The following is a 16261-nucleotide window of genomic DNA, read 5'->3' as shown; positions in this document are numbered from 1 at the left end:
AAAGTTACTGATGTTTTAGGCACATCTGAGCTCAGTAAATGGGAGAGAATCTCTTAAGAGCCAATACAGCTAATATTAAGTTGTTTCATTATTTTATAGGTGCTATACTTGGTAGATCAGAAACTCAGGAGTGTATTTTCTATAATGCTAATTGGGAAAGAGATAAAACCAATCGAACTGGTGTTGAACCCTGTTACGGTGACAAAGATAAAAGGCGACATTGTTTTGCTACCTGGAAGAATATTTCTGGTTCCATTGAAATAGTGAAGCAAGGTTGTTGGCTGGATGATATCAACTGTTATGACAGGTAAGGAAACTTTTTCTTTTTTTATGAGAATGTCGAATAATCCTCCCCACTCCCTTTTTAAAGGGGGAAAGCCCAATGCATGTATTTTCACTTAAAATTTTTTTTAAGATGGGATTATGAAGACCATTATAACATGTTCTAATGACAAGATACATGTTTTAAAGTAATAAGATAAATATGGCATGTTTATATTTTATCTTTGATACACTTTGAACCCAAGTAGTGAGATAGAACCATTTTTTCCCCTATGTTATTAGGATGATAAACTATTTTTAATGTCAGTTTTGAGGAAAAGGGATTTTCAAAATTGCTTTAAAAGTATGTCTTTTGAAAATCTATCCTGTATCCTCAAAGAAAGTAAGGCTTCATAATAGTATTTAATTTTCTTTTAGTTTCCCTCTTTATGTATCTGGAAGAAATTGATCTTACTGTGTTTGTTTTTTCCTTGCAAAGTGGGCCTTTGTTCTTTACCTCTGAGAGACATTTTAACTTGATATTTGGAATGACATCAGTACTAACAGAGTCCTTATAGAAAGCTACATTTTATTTAGAAAATTTTGCTTAAATTGTTTTATTCTGTATTGGAAATAAAATACAGTAGGCATGTTATTGACTAACTGTGATCTTCTGTAAGGAGTCCCATAGATGTTTGGCTGATCACTTAAATTGCCTGGGCCACAGGATTCCCACTGTGGGTGGGTGCTAATGACTGGCAGAGGCTGCAAAGTCCTAGATAAACAGACATTTTGGAGCCAGAAAATACTGATATACTCATGGAACCCTGGATACTTGCCTGTCCACTTTCAGGAGCTTTAACTGATTACCATTAACCTGTGCTTGATTAGCCATATGTAGTTAATAGCAAAATGTGCAGAATAAGCCCATGAAAATTGAATTCTCAATTTTTCATTAGAAATTAAAATCTTAGGTATATATGTAGTATTTAGGATATACTTCTAAATCTCTGAAATTTCCAGGGATTTTTTTCTCTGTAATTACACATTTTAGCTGGATTTCCGATTCTTAGCCTCTCTATTAATAGAGGTGATCATCAAGTGATACCTGTTATTATGAAAGGGAAGTAGGGTCAGTAGGAAAACAGGATGGAGGTTCCTCAAAAAATTAAAAATAAAACTACTCTCTGATCTGGCAATTCCACTTCTGGCTGTTTATCAAGGAAATGAAAATAGTAACTTGTAAAAAAATACATACACCCCTATGTTTATTGCAGCATTATTTATAATAGCCAAGATATGGAAGAACCTGAGTGTCTGTTAATGGATAAAGAAATGTGATGTGTACACACACACACAGGAATATTGCTCAGCCTTTAAAAAGAGAAATCTTGACATTTGAGACAAAAATCGATAGACCTCGAGGGTGTTATGCTAAGTGAAGTTAGTCATATAGAGAAAGACAAATATCGTATGATCTCATTTATAAGTGTAGTCTTAAAAAAAAAAAGAAAGAACTCGTAGATACAGAGGCCAGGGGTTGGGGGGGGGTGGATGATTGGGTGAAATGGTTGAAGGTGATCAAAAGGTACAAACTTCCAGTTATAAAACAAGTCCTGGGATTGTGATGTATAACGTGGCAGCTGTAGTTAATAAAACTGTATTGTATGCTTGAGAATTGATGAGAGGAGATTTTTTTTTTTCTTCTTTTATAGAAGGAGTTGGGGAGGGGCAGAGAGAGTAAGAGAGCTGGGCTCCATCTCACAACCCTGAGATCATGACCTGAGCTGAAATCCAGAGTCAAACGCTTAACAGACTGAGTAACCCACATGCCCTGATAAGAAAGTAGATCTTAACAGTTCTCATCACAAGAAAAAAAATTTGTAACTGTGTATGATATTTGATATTAACTAGTTTATTGTGATCATTTCACAGTATATACAGATATGAAAACACTATGTTGTATACCTGAAATTAATGTGGTATTATTTCAGCTTTATCTACCAAAAAAAAAAAAAAAAAAATTAAAAAAGCGGTAGGAAGAATTTGGGGGGAAAGTCTTTATCCAAATTATTTCTTATTAATTAGTTGAAACCAGGGATCCTTGTTCTTTTTGTGGTAAAAACTATTTGTCTCACCTGAAGAATAGTTAAAAGATTCAAGAAAGGTCAAAGTATGGAGGAAAAGACAATGATAAAAAGAAGAGTGAAATTGGATGGTGAAAAGTACTTTTTTAAATTAATTAAACTAGGTACTTAATCATTTTTACCTCCTATAATTTGAGGCATGATTCTTAATATTAAACACTTAAATTTATACATTTTTATGACTTAAGATTTCACTTTCAGTTGTTTTTTACTTTCTACTAAATAGATATTGGTATAGATTTAATTTTAATCTTTGATTTTGTTAAAATAGTCTTCTCCCTGAAATTTCTTAAGCTTCCCATTTTAAATTTAACCTTATTATTCTAACAGCCATCACAAAAGTTTGCCGTGTGTTTGTAAGATAGATCTTTAAATTCACCTGATGTTCATTAGCAGTGTTTAAAGGTTTGATTTTTTTTTTTTTTTAATAGGTATAGCTGTGTCTTATTAGCAGCTGACTAGGGTTTGTTCTAGCAATTAAATCCCTATTTCCTCAGCTCCCAGTCACCTAACTCATATCAGGTTTTGAGTTATTAGGTTCTGTATTTTGTTACATGATGTTCTCTACTTGTTGGTTATCTTAACCCTGTTCATTTTTTTTAGCACATTTAAATCTACTGCAAAAAATAACACTCTTCAATTCCCAAACCTAGCTTGGGTCTCTGATGTTGAGATAGGTTCTGCCATGAGAGGCACTTGCATCATTTTGTTTGTGTATATTTATATGTATATATGTATTGGTGTGTACACACACACATAGTTTTATTTATAGTGTTCAGTTTTTGTATTCATGCAATGGGAAAGGTATATTTCCTGTAAAAGAAAGCACTCATAAACCAAATTTCTTCATTGGCTTTATGTTCCTTTTCATGCTTTTCTAATAATTAAAAAAAAAAAAAAGATGATTGCCTTAGATTGATTGTTAAAAACGAAATTAAAGCTGTGGTCTCATGGAGCTCATATGATTGCTATGGGAGCAGCTGGGTTTTTTTGTTTGTTTTGTTTTTTTAATGAAATTTAGTAACAGGATTACTGGAACGTTTTTGGCTTTTTAAAATTTAATTTTTTTTTTTTTAAATTTATTTGACAGAGTGCAAGAGAGCATAAAGCAGAACAACAGAGGGTGAGGGAGAAGAAGACTCCCCACTGAGCAGGGAGCCCGATGCGGGGCTTGATCCCAGGACTCTGGGATCATGACCTGAGGCGAAGGGCAGCCCTTTAACCTACTGAGCCACCCAGGCGCCCCATTTTTGGCTTTTAAGAATTGATCACTGGTTATTAATAAAAAATCTTGAAATTGACTATGAATAACGTTTTCATTATTTTATCTCTGAGAAGAATTTTAGAAAAACACTCACTACAGATTCAGTTTAATGTTGATTTTAATGATTTCTCTTTTTGTTTGTTTATAGGACTGATTGTATAGAAAAAAAAGACAGCCCTGAAGTGTATTTTTGTTGCTGTGAGGGCAATATGTGTAACGAAAGGTTTTCTTATTTTCCGGAGATGGAAGTCACACAGCGTAAGTTCACAGGGAAAACACATAGGTCTGTTCAACTAGTACACTGAAAACAAAGAATATTTGTGTTGATGTAATAATTTATTCCTACCTTCTCCTACTCTCATTTTTCTCCTCTAAGATTTGATACTATAATAAATACTTATTGTGCAGTTTTGTAGACCAAATCTTAATTGTTTTTTTCCTTCTATTTTCCACAGCGACTTCAAACCCAGTTACACCTAAGCCACCCTATTACAACATATTGCTGTATTCCTTGGTGCCACTTATGTTAATTGCGGGGATTGTTATTTGTGCATTTTGGGTGTATAGACATCATAAGATGGCCTATCCTCCTGTACTTGTTCCAACTCAAGTAAGTTATTTTCTTGTACTTTGTGCTGTTTTGAGTTGTATATTTTAAAGAAATATTACTGTGGGGAAATCCACTGGGTTATTATGAATCATTTTCTTTTGGTGTTACTTTTTGAATGTTTATTGTTATGGCATATATGGCTAAGTTTCCAAACTTACTAACTTGATATATCCTAAACTTCTCTCACTTAGGAGTTGAGGTAAAGTAGAATAAAGGGTATTATGTTCTTTGGACAGTTTTATTGTCATTGTAGGACTTTCAGGTGTGAGATTCTCCCTGCTTAGTTTCTTGAGAAGTAATTGATGGTGGAGAAGGGGTGGTTATGATCACTTTCCCTTCTTTTCTTTCACATTCTTTCCCCTCTATTCTTTCTTCCATTCCTTAATTTTTGTGCCATTTTCAGGCTTGCCAAATATCCTTTGTTTATCCTACTTGCCAAATTATCCTTTTAACCATAGGGAGGGCTTTAGTATGGTAATCAAGAAAGTGTGGAAAAGAGAGGTTTCACAGAGGCATTAGGAAAGTATATCCAAAAAATGTTTTTGGTAAGAGCTGCAGATGAGTAGTTTTTGTCATCATTTACTTTGGTAGTTCCAAGTGTTGTTTTGTTTTGTTTTTTTGTTTTTGTTTGGGGTTTTTTGTTTTTGTTTTGCTTTGCAGCAGATCAAGTGTGTACTGAAGACTAAAAGCTTTTTTTTTTTTTTTTTTTATATTAAGACCAAAAACTTTTTTAATGCCCCTAATTCTCCCTCTCCTGACTCTGAATATACCTGAAAATGTGGTTGTGGTGGGTAATCAGATTAAATTCATGTTATTTTCCTCATTCTTCCTATCATGTAGACAGTTGGCACTGGTACAGTGGTTTACAAGCTCTTTTAATATAAGTAGTTAATATTCTGCAGGCTGAGGAGAGTTGAAAACTGTAGTTATACTTTGAGACATCTTTAAACTCTAGTTTTTACCTGTTTCTTTTAACTCTTAAGATCAGATTACCTTGGCCTTCTGGATCTCTTGGTTTAACTTTGTTTCTCTAATACCACTAGGATTAATGGTTAAAACATGATAGAAGAATGGTAGAGTCCTATAATTTAATGACCAAAACAACTTCTTCTCTGTAAGCTTTATTTACATAACATACTTCTTTCTCAGTACTTGCAGCAATCTGTTAGCATTAGATTAGTGATCCACGTAATCTTCATAAGATGTGTATATGGAACCCAAAGGTAAAGTATCTTATTCATAAAGTAGGTAAACACAGTTTTGTACAGCTGAAATATTATAACTTTTAAACATTAGTAATTAAATTGTAGATTTATTAAAAATTATCTGTGAAAGTGTTTTAAAAATAAAAATTTTAGTGCCTAATAAATATATGTAGTTTGAATAGCTGTAGACTCCCCCTTATCTTCTTTTGGTGGAAACTATTTTTTCTTTTATTTCTGTATTTAGAAGAGAGAGTGTTTAGTAGTTAGAGTGTGTCTGAATTTACCCTAGTTTGTTTTATGAAAGAAACAAACTGGAAACTAAATTTAAAAACAGATTTGTTGTTTTCTAATAGAACTTTAAAAATAATAATGTATTCTTATAATATTGATATTTTTATAATGGCACAGAGATATGGTTGGGCTTTTTTTTTTTTTAAGATTTTATTTATTTGTCAGAGAGAGAGAGATGGAGAGAGAGCAAGCACAGGCATACAGAATGGCAGGCAGAGGCAGAGGGAGAAGCAGGCTCCCTGCCAAGCAAGGAGCCCGATGTGGGACTCGATCCCAGGACGCTGGGATCATGACCTGAGCCGAAGGCAGCTGCCCAACCAACTGAGCCACCCAGGCGTCCCTGGTTGGGCTTTTTTTAAAGGGCTCGGTATCCTATATATGAGGCCACTTTATTTAGAAATGCTAATTAATTCAAGGGTTTAGACTTTTTTTTTTTAATAATTTTTTTTATTTTTTATAAACATATATTTTTATCCCCAGGGGTACAGGTCTGTGAATCGCCAGGTTTACACACTTCACAGCACTCACCAAGCACATACCCTCCCCAATGTCCATAACCCCACCCCCTTTCTCCCAATCCCCCTCCCCCCAGCAACCCTCAGTTTGTTTTGTGAGATTAAGAGTCACTTATGATTTGTCTCCCTCCCAATCCCATCTTGTTTCATTTATTCTTCTCCTACCCACTTAAGCCCCCATGTTGCATCACCAAGGGGTTTAGACTTTTAAAATGGAACGATGCAATTATTATTCATAAATAACTGAGAAATAGGAATCTTCAATGAATGCCCCATTTCTGTGGATTTTAGATATTTGCTGCCATGTTAATGTCATTGTACACATTTATTTAGCACCCGAATTGCTCTGTGGTAAATTTTGCGTACATTGTATGAATTACTGAAAAATAAAAATTAGATTTAAAGTTTTATGATGGAATGATTTAGAATGGTCAAGCTTTGTTAGGAAAAATATAAAAAATGCCCAACTAGGTTTTCTTTCTGTCATAAACTGTGTTTTAGAAGAGGGGTTGTCTTCAATTTGAAACTTCATTTATGTCATCTCTCACTGTGTCTCAAACTGTATAGTGTCATGTTTTAAGTATCATTCTTGGTGAGAGGTTTATACATAGTAGTTCTGCAACCGCCTGGTGCCCATCTTGTTACAAAATGCCCAGTTTTATCTCCAATTTCAAAATAATTATTGATAATAACAGCAAGCATTTATTTGAACACTTACAGTGTACTAGGGTACTGGTAAGTCACACATAATAAGTTTATAAGAATATGTAAAAACATAAAATAGATAATTTTTTCCCAATGATTTCTCAATTGTGACTGGCATATAAGGCTCATCTTTAGAATTTGTTATAAAATACTTGTGGGCCACAGCCCTGTAAGTATGGAGTGTTATGTTTCTGATAGGTTTTCAGGGTGATTGTGGTGACCAGCCAGGAGTGAAAAGCACTGATTTCGTTTTACCTCACAGCGTTGTTTATGTAGTTTTAATTTCCATTTTATAGATAAAGAAATTGAGACCTAGAAAAGATCACAAGTGTCAAAGCTGCAATCTGAATCAAGGACTCCAATACTAAAGCTTTGCTCTTCATCCTGCTTATGCTGTTCTGCCTCTTTTTTTTTTTTTTTCCTAGAAAGCTGATGTCTCTGGTGTTTTAGATAATTCGGTAAACATCCCTGCCATTTCAAAATCATTAGGCCAATTTATTTCCCTGTTTTGGATGTTGAAAAGTTTGACCACTAAAATGAGCAACAATATTTCATTATCTCACCAAGGACAATAAAGGAAGTCATGGATATGTACAAGGACATATTCATGTGTTTTTCATTAAAAAAATTTTTAGCACCTTTTTCAGCATGATTGGGTTGTAGGTAAGGACTCCTGTGCAGCTGAGTTGAGAGTGCCAGTCCCTACTAGTTACTCAAGACTTTTACGAGGGATAGGTTAGTTAAAACGTGATAAAAGATGGTTAAAACAAGATAGTAAGGGAGTCATACATTTGAAGTCTTAAGGTGATTTCTGTATTTCACTCCATATTCATGTCCCCATGTTCAAAGCTTAATTCCAAGACTGGTTAGAAAAAGATCTTATATTCTTATGGATTTCTGAAACATTTTTCCTCCAAATCTTCAAACACTTAGAGCGATAAGAAATTTTTCCTTCCTTTCTTAGGCAACTTTTCCTTAAAGCTTTGGCAAAGACTGGTTTGTGAATTAACTTCTCTCTTACATGACATTAGTCTCATTGTGATAATATCTCATTGACAGGTCGTTCCTACAATAAGAACTATACTTGAAGAGAATTTATAGTGAATGTCACAGAGCAAGCCGAAGTTAGGTATACTGTGATCATTCTTTGGTCTGATTTCAGTCTTTTATTCTCATTGGGGGATAAAAAATCAGTCTTATGGAATCCTGGAAGACAAGAGATACCCACATATATCTCCTTACTAAGCTGGTTCTGACAGCTAAATTGTGGGATTCTTTCTAAGACCCCCAAGATAGAATTTCTTCTGGTGTAGTATTTTATTGTGAAGGCATGATTTAAGGATATACATGCTTTAAAATCTGGTCTTATGGTTCTTAGTAACCAGTAAAGAATATTAATTCTCAAATCTAGCATAGTTCGAGGCATGGAAAATAATTTTTTTTTCTTTTAAATTGAAGCCATTCTTCTTTCTTTATAACCTATAACTATTACATCTCTTAACACTATCTTCCCCGTCACCCTCAATGAAAGCCTGGGAGACAACCGCTGCTTTTTTGGCCCTGTCATTTAGCAAGTCCTATTCATTCACTTTTTCACCCTTCTTGATCCTGTTGTAGTTCAGGGCATTATTACATCTGAGGCTGAGATTATTTCTGTAATCTCATAGCTGGTCTTCTCTTTCTCTCTATCTGTACTATTGCTGTAGAAAAGCATTTTACATGTCTGATTGTGTTGCTTCTGTTTTTAAAAATATTTGAGGGCGTTCAGTGCTCCACAGCAAAGAATACAAAATTGAGAGTATGACATGGGGCTTCCATACTTCAATACATTTACCTTTTCTTTCCTCTCATATTCTAGAGGCATATCCCTCATATGCCTCTAGAATAATATTAGTTATGTACTGTCCTTGAAAGAATTGAGAAAATAGTGCTGAAGTCAGTTTGTCTTGTGTTAAGTCAGATGAATAACCCCAGTTGAGAGAGGCTCTAGTCATTTGTGTGCATGGTCCAGTCTCCCACTTGACTGTAAACTCCCTGAAGACCAGCTGCGTATTGTAGTCACTGCTGTATTTACATAGTGTTTGTGCGTATAACTGTTCTATAAGTGATGAATTGCCAAATTTGACTTTGTTGCATTTAGAGTTATATTGAGATAATAATGCAACATGTCCAGGGATTCATTTAATAAGGAGCTTTAGGGCTTAGTTTTAAGATAAATCTATAGGCCATATTTCTTTAGGGTAAAATAAGTTGAAGTATTCCAGGCTTTCATAAGACAAAGCCAGTATTCAGTTCTTTCTGGAATCACAAGCTTGAAGCATCTTTTTAATTTGCATCCTGTAGGTCCTTTTCTTTTATCTGTGCTGAAACTGTCTTTCCACATGTAGGAATTTGCTCTTGTAACCTGCAGTGAGTAAACTGAACACAAACTGGTTTTTCTAGTGCCGGTGAATCAAGAACAGGAGGGAATGGCTGCATTGACTCTGTGATTAAGAAGTCTTATTGTGGTTAGAGGTAATGTGGTTTCAATAAAAGTGTTTGCATCACTTTCAAAACCATATGTGAGCTGAAGTTTCCTGTTAATAAGATCTATATTTATGCTGATAAAAGCACTTGATAAGAAAGTGGATTTTAGGGGCTAGAAATTACCTACCTTTAACAAGGTATGAAGTTAACTTCTTGTTCATTTTTAAAGGCTATTTAAGCAGCACTATTACTATTGCAACAGTAATGCCTACTTAAATGACATCAGTCTCTTCAGTTCCTTACAGCAATGACATTTTGTTTAGATTTTGGTCTGATAAAGAGTAAAGACTTTCAGATGTTTGGGATACTGATTTGGGCATACAAAATAATCCTGCTGACCTTAATATTAAAGTAATAATAGGTTGTTGTTTCATGCTATGTCAAATTACTGTCCACTGAGAAACTGAGCCATCTGTGAAAATGCTGTGTAGGATTTCCTGTTGAACTTGAGTCTATATATGTACCCATTTAAAATTAATAAAACACTGAGAGGGTAGCATAACATCATCATTCAGGCAACCCAGTTTAGGAAAGGGTACTGTTTATTTGTAGAGGATGCAGGAGAAATTTACTAAAATTAAATGAGTATTAATATGCTAATATTAAGTTATACTTGCAAAATGAGTATCACATCTATAGAAGCACATCTTGAAATAGGTTGATACACTTTCTCTTTACGTTTATTTTTAAGAATTAATTTCACATACTTGCCTGTTATAATAAGACAAATTATACAGAAGGAAGTGTGCAAAAGAAAGGTGATAGAACCATTTATTCTTCCTTTTTTTTTCTTTATCACTTTCCTGAGATAATCAATTTTAACAGGTTGGTATGTATCCTTTGACACCTTTTTCTAATCTAATTTGTTTGAGTATATGCTTTTTTCCCCTTTATATAAACTACAGAATGTTATTTCACAATTGGTTTCTTTTAATTTAACAGTATACTGAGGACAGCTTTTCAACTCAATACTTTTCAATCTCATTCTGATTAAGTGTGTGTTCTTAAGTGAAATTTAGTAGAGCTATAATGTATGCTCATGAAATAATCAAAACATAATGTTTTATTAGCTTAGAGTTGGTGTTAGGTTTTTACTAAGACCTGGAACCTGCCTTTCACAAATATTTTTAAGTGCCTTACTTTATTTTAGCATGTTTCAAGTATGATGATACCATGCTCTTATCTTGCAGTTGAGCGTCTTTTTGTTTGTTTGTTTATATATGCCTAAGAAATAGTGCAGGGCTCCTACAGAAGAAATGTGTTCTACCTTTGTGTGTGATTATTTTTGTTACAACTTAAAATACAACTTAAGTTTTAGGTATACTTCTAATTGTGGGGATAAGTGTCATAAATTATTTGTAGACTTGCAGCTTGGCAAAAAATTACTCTCTTAGGTGTATAAGAGCTGTTTTACTTAACAAATGCATGGACAGGCCCACTTAGAGATCTGCTAAAATTCCATGTCCAAAAGCAAAAAGGAAAGGGAAGCGGGGGTGGGGGGAACCTTTATCCAAATCTTAAAACAAGTTAAAGCTGTAATATTAAAGTTAATAGCGAAGGTACTTCATTTCTAAAGACGAATTCCATTCAGTTTTTAAAATCTTGAGTTCAGTTTTCCTTTAGACTGTGGAGGGCCCTATCTTCCACTTTGCAAATGGGACTGATGCATATAGAGCAGAGTACATAATTTCTCCTTTTTCTTGTCTGGTTAGAAGATGGAAGATAGGAAGAAGTGACTTGGCTTTTCTCTCAGTTCTTTATTTCCTGAACCTCATTGTAGATCTCTTCCTTCATTCCTAGCTACTTCATCACTGTCAAATCTTTTCTGTTAATTTGAGATAAGAAAAATGAAAGAGCCCATTTGTTAGTGAGAGCTGCTTGTATCACATAGGCGGCGGGTGTTCGGGTTTGCTTGTTTGGTTTCAGTTGACCCACTGACCCAGTGCCTGAGTGCCTGTCGTGTGCCGCACATCATGCTGCTGGGTAGTGGCGAGCAACAGAGGGACAGTTCTTGCTGGCCTTTTTGAAGTCCACAGTTGATATGTAGGTGAACAAAAATTGGGTTGGTTGGTCGTTTGACTTTGCAGCTTGGAAATGAAAGTTGAAGACAATTTTGGTCTGACTTCAGTTCTGTAGTGACTTGGAGCCACACCCAGGGTACCTAATATTAAGTGTTCAAAACATATTAGATGTTGGGGCACCTGGGTGGCTCAATGGGTTAAGCCTCTGCCTTTGGTTCAGGTCATGATCTCAGGGTCCTGTGATCAAGCCCCGTTCTGCTCAGCAGGGAGTCTGCTTCCCGCCCCCGCCCCACTCTTTGCCTGCCTCTCTGCCTACTTGTGATCTCTCTCTCTCTCTCTGTCAGATAAATAAATAAAATTAAAACAAAACAAAACAAAAACATGTTAGCTGTTACTGCCAACAGAGTAGCAGCTTCAAAATTGTTGTCAAAAGGTATGTTTATTGAGGCCATTGTAAATATATATTTATATGTAAGTCATTTGAAATTAGTGCAATGAAGGATTTTGAGTACTCTGTCAAGGACTACACAGAGCACTTTACGCTGATTAATATTTCCACACTCCACGATATAGGTTCTGTTTTATTAAGTCCATTTCGTAGATAAGAAAAATTAAGGCACAGATAGGTGAAGTGTCTTGGCCTAGTGTCAGTCTGCTGAGTGGTAGAGTCTGGACATGTAGACCCAAGGATTATTATTCATTGAGGTAATTTTAACAGAATGGCTTATTTTAGTAAATAATTAGGGGGGACATAAAAAACTATAGTAGGATAAAGGGAGGGATCAGAGTATATAAATTATATTTAAAATAGTTTTTATTATAAGTACATATAAACATAACCATTTTATCACATCACAATTCCATAATTTCCATAATGTATAGCATGATCCTTTTCCTTTTTTTCAGCTTTACTTGCAGAATACAAATGTTAAAATAAATAAAAATAAAATTTCTAATAAACCTGGTGCTTCTGAGCAGTGGCCAGAAGGTGAATGGATATCCCTTACATCTAGTTCAAACTTTTAAACCCCATTGCTAGCTACGCTGAGGAGCTACCTTCTTTTTAGGGAACTTATTCAGAAACCTCTTTTCATAGGATCTGTCTTTGCCTTGCTTTCAGGAGTTAGATGAGAGAAATCGAGGAAGTAGGAGTTGATAAATCACAATGGAATTTTGAAGATCTAATTGGATAGAATGATGGCTGTGTATTTGGCAGTATCAATACTATTGAATCTGTTAATGTATAATGTCTTGCTTTCCCTAGCTCAGAAGCATTTGTTTTGATAGATGCCCTATATTATTTCTTTATAGATTCTATTTCCGTCTGCCTGGCAATAATCTTTTTTAAAATCAGCAATTGTAAAATTTCTTAGAGCATGAGATAATTAGATAACTAAGATGAGACAAATTCAGAATTTGTCGGTTTTCAAATACTTTGGGTTGGGGGAGAGCTTAAATCTTCTTGATAGTCCTAAGAAGATATTTAGTGAGTTATCAAAGAATATATATGTATATGTAAATCTTAGGTTTAAATAGTAGGAGAAAAATTTTAGTATATGTCATATATGCTTGTTTATAGTAAATAAATGAACCAAAATCCTATTTCTAGAAAGATTTCTTTCTGTTCCTGTTCTGTACATCTAACTGCCTGCTAAATATTAGCACTTAGGTATCTCCAAGCACTTAACCATCCTGTGGTAATGATCTCTCCAAACTGAGTTCTCAGTAAATAGAACCAGTAACCATTTGGTGGCACAAGTCAGAAATTTAGGATGTATCTCAGTACTGTTTTCCCACCTAGTGTGTCTCCCTTGAGTACTTACTCCATTTTCCAAGGATTCTCTCCTTAGGAAAATCTCTTATTTAACATGCCTGTAGAAGTCCCCTTTAACCTTACAGGTGCTCAAAGTACTGATTTCATTTTTACTGCTCTTATTTTATAATTATAGATTCATCAGTGTGGTGTCTTTGATGAGTCTTACTTCCTCCACACTATAGTAAGTGCCATGAGAAGCTGAGGTAGTCAGGGCCTGGCACAAGTAGGCACTCAAGGATTTTTTGAGTGAATGGAGAAGTCCTATTTATTCTTTTTTGATGTTTGGCAATACAGTTAAATTTCTTTACTTCTTAAGGAATAAGCAACTAGTCTCTTTCTTATCCAGCAGCCTAATTAGTTGACATTAATATGCTGATTTGATTTTCATGATTATCTCCAGTTATAGCACATGATACTCAGGTTTCCATTTTCTATGTTGTGAATTCAGATGGTTTTATTTGGTTACTTTTTGTCCATGTATTTCAGTGATTTAATTTTTTTGGATTCTGTTTTGACCCTTTTATTTTGGAACATAGTTTACACATTGAGGCCTGTTCTTGTTTAGCTTGATCTTATTGCTTGTTCTTATTTAGCTTGATCATTCTCTGACTTACTCTAATGTTCATTTATTAATAAGTATATAAAGATGAATGGATAGTACCTACTTGCATAGTGCAATTAAAGTGGCAGGTTTATCTCTGTAGTACCTGTAATGAAAACAAAACCTGAGAGATACATAGGCCCTGGGAAGTTAAAGTCTAGTTACTCAGTTAGCATGTATATCTTTTAAGGGATGAATTTTACTTTGGAGTACTGATAAGATGATTTGATAGTAGGGTTAGCTAAGCCTTTTAGATGAATTATAAATAGTCCTGAATCATTATCACAGGAGAAAATCAAGAAGGAAGCAAAACTAGTTAAACTACTGGTACATATGAGTGGTCACATCTTTTTTGTCAGTGCTATTCTCTGTATAAATATTGTAGAAATATTGGAAATGGCAGATATACTCAGTGACTGGAGGGATTTGAAGCCTTCTTTTACATTGGTGGCAGTCTTTCTCTTAATTTTAAATTTAGGCCCCTAACTATTTTAGGATGACTGTGAAAATGAAAATCTTGTTCTCCTTCAGTATCTGAGTGTCCTCAGACTGAAAAATATGTATGGATACTTATTCCCAGGGCCACCCCTGATTGACTTCTTCACTCTCTATGTAGCCAGTAAGTCAACAGTGGGCCTGGCCTGTCACTGTGTTCTACTTAATTCTCATTTTTTTATTACTCCCGTCTTATTTTCTTACCCTAGTATATTGTTTATGTTGCACACACTAGAAACATGTTGCACACTAGAAACATTCTTCTATTACGATTCTGCTATATTCCATGACAAGGGAGTGTAGCAGTTCAGGAAATGGGAGATTTTAGAGAGTCTTAAAACAACTGCCAGAGTGTGGGCTGAGGAACTTACTCTAGTTACATAAAAATTCCTTCTGTGCTGCTTCTAGATTTTGTTTAAGGCAGTACTGCCCTCTGCTGTCCAAAGCCAGTTCTAACGCATATTTTCTCAAATTGCTCCTTTTATTCTTCAGTTTAGACTCTAGAACTTCTTATAAAAACAAGAAACAATTATTTGACTTGCTGTAGTTTATTTGCTAGCTTGAAGTTCATTGGATCAAGTAGTTTGGGGCCATACTAGATTCGTCTGTACAATAATGCCCCTCATCTGAAAGGTAATATCCAAGTTTTTTGTTTGTTTGATATTACTTTCCTCTCTTTATAAGGAGAGTGTTCCCAATTCTTATTTTTAAAATATGATACATTGGATCATTGCCAACTTTTAAAAAGCTAAATCATTATTCTCCTTCCTTCGCTTTTGTAACTGATGTGTCATTTTTCATTTCACTCTGGATATAAATCGTAATTTCTTTTGCCTGTGTTTTTTCTTCACAAGCACGCCTTTCATATAATGATAGAGGTAAGATGCATTGATGTTTGTTTTATGGTTGTGGAACTTTTTGTGGATGCATATTAAACATTTTGTTCTTAGATTTTCATTGTTGTTGTTGCTTTATTGTGCATCCTTTATAAATTTATGTTATGGAATTTTTTAATAGTTTTTTTTGTTTTCAAAGAGTTCTTAACCTCATTTATACTTACCTGAGTTGGAATGTAGAAACAACTGTTCTAGTTGATGAGATGTTAACACCTAATGACTAGTGTGTCACTAGCTTAAATGTGAGCATATGCTCATTTTTACCAGGAGCTGACTTTCTGGTAAAACCCATTATCCTTTAATGTGAAATCTATATTTTCAAATAGTTTCTTTCTTCTATAGCCTCCTTAGCAAATGGGCTAGCTAGAGAAGTATAAGTTGATTTTTTGCTCTCTAGAGATTGAAGGCTTTATTTTAGATTAGAATTCACCCTTCCCACTTGAGAACTCAGAAGAATCAAATGATCACAGACTACTTAGCAGCTCTTCACTTCTGCTAATTTATTTCAGTCTTCAGTATAGTAATTTTATTGGGTAGTGGTGTTGGGATGGGCACACGGCTTTCAGTGGTTGCCATTTGTTGTTCCTCAACATGATGTCTTCTGATGCCATAATTTTCATATACAAATGGGTAAAGAAGTGATTAAGTGGAGGCACATTCCGCTGCATGTCTTCGTAACTATGCAACATAGCGTGGGGATTGCAAGAGAACAGGAGATCAGAAAAAGTTTATAGGAATTCCCTGGTCCATACAGTTGAATCCCCAAAGCTGGTTTTCTGTGTAGCAGGACCAAGTCATGTTTTATGACAATATTAGAGTGTTGCTGTCATTGTGAAGAACAAGCCCGAATTTGTCTTGCCAGGTGTTGATACATTTTAAAAGTATAAATCTTTATTCCTAGAATCAAG

At 34.6% G+C, this 16261-nt stretch overlaps 1 protein-coding gene across 2 annotated transcripts in view; it reads left to right on the top strand.

The window, feature by feature from the left end:
* ACVR2A (activin A receptor type 2A) overlaps positions 1 to 16261 on the top strand; it is an 84634-nt gene that overhangs the window by 52006 nt on the left and 16367 nt on the right. Inside the window, exons 2-5 of one of the 2 annotated variants that reach the window (XM_044242520.1) lie at positions 100 to 307; positions 3821 to 3930; positions 4128 to 4282; positions 15312 to 15335. In XM_044242520.1, coding sequence (XP_044098455.1) covers positions 100 to 307; positions 3821 to 3930; positions 4128 to 4282; positions 15312 to 15335 — 497 coding nt within the window. The remainder of the gene's footprint in view (positions 1 to 99; positions 308 to 3820; positions 3931 to 4127; positions 4283 to 15311; positions 15336 to 16261) is intronic. The other variant, XM_044242521.1, reaches the window with a different exon arrangement.

This window comes from Neovison vison, chromosome 3, assembly GCF_020171115.1.
Source record: "Neovison vison isolate M4711 chromosome 3, ASM_NN_V1, whole genome shotgun sequence".
Taxonomy (NCBI): domain Eukaryota; kingdom Metazoa; phylum Chordata; class Mammalia; order Carnivora; family Mustelidae; genus Neogale; species Neogale vison.
The sequence above is the reverse complement of the archived record's forward strand: the minus strand, read 5'-3'. Positions and strand labels throughout refer to the sequence as shown.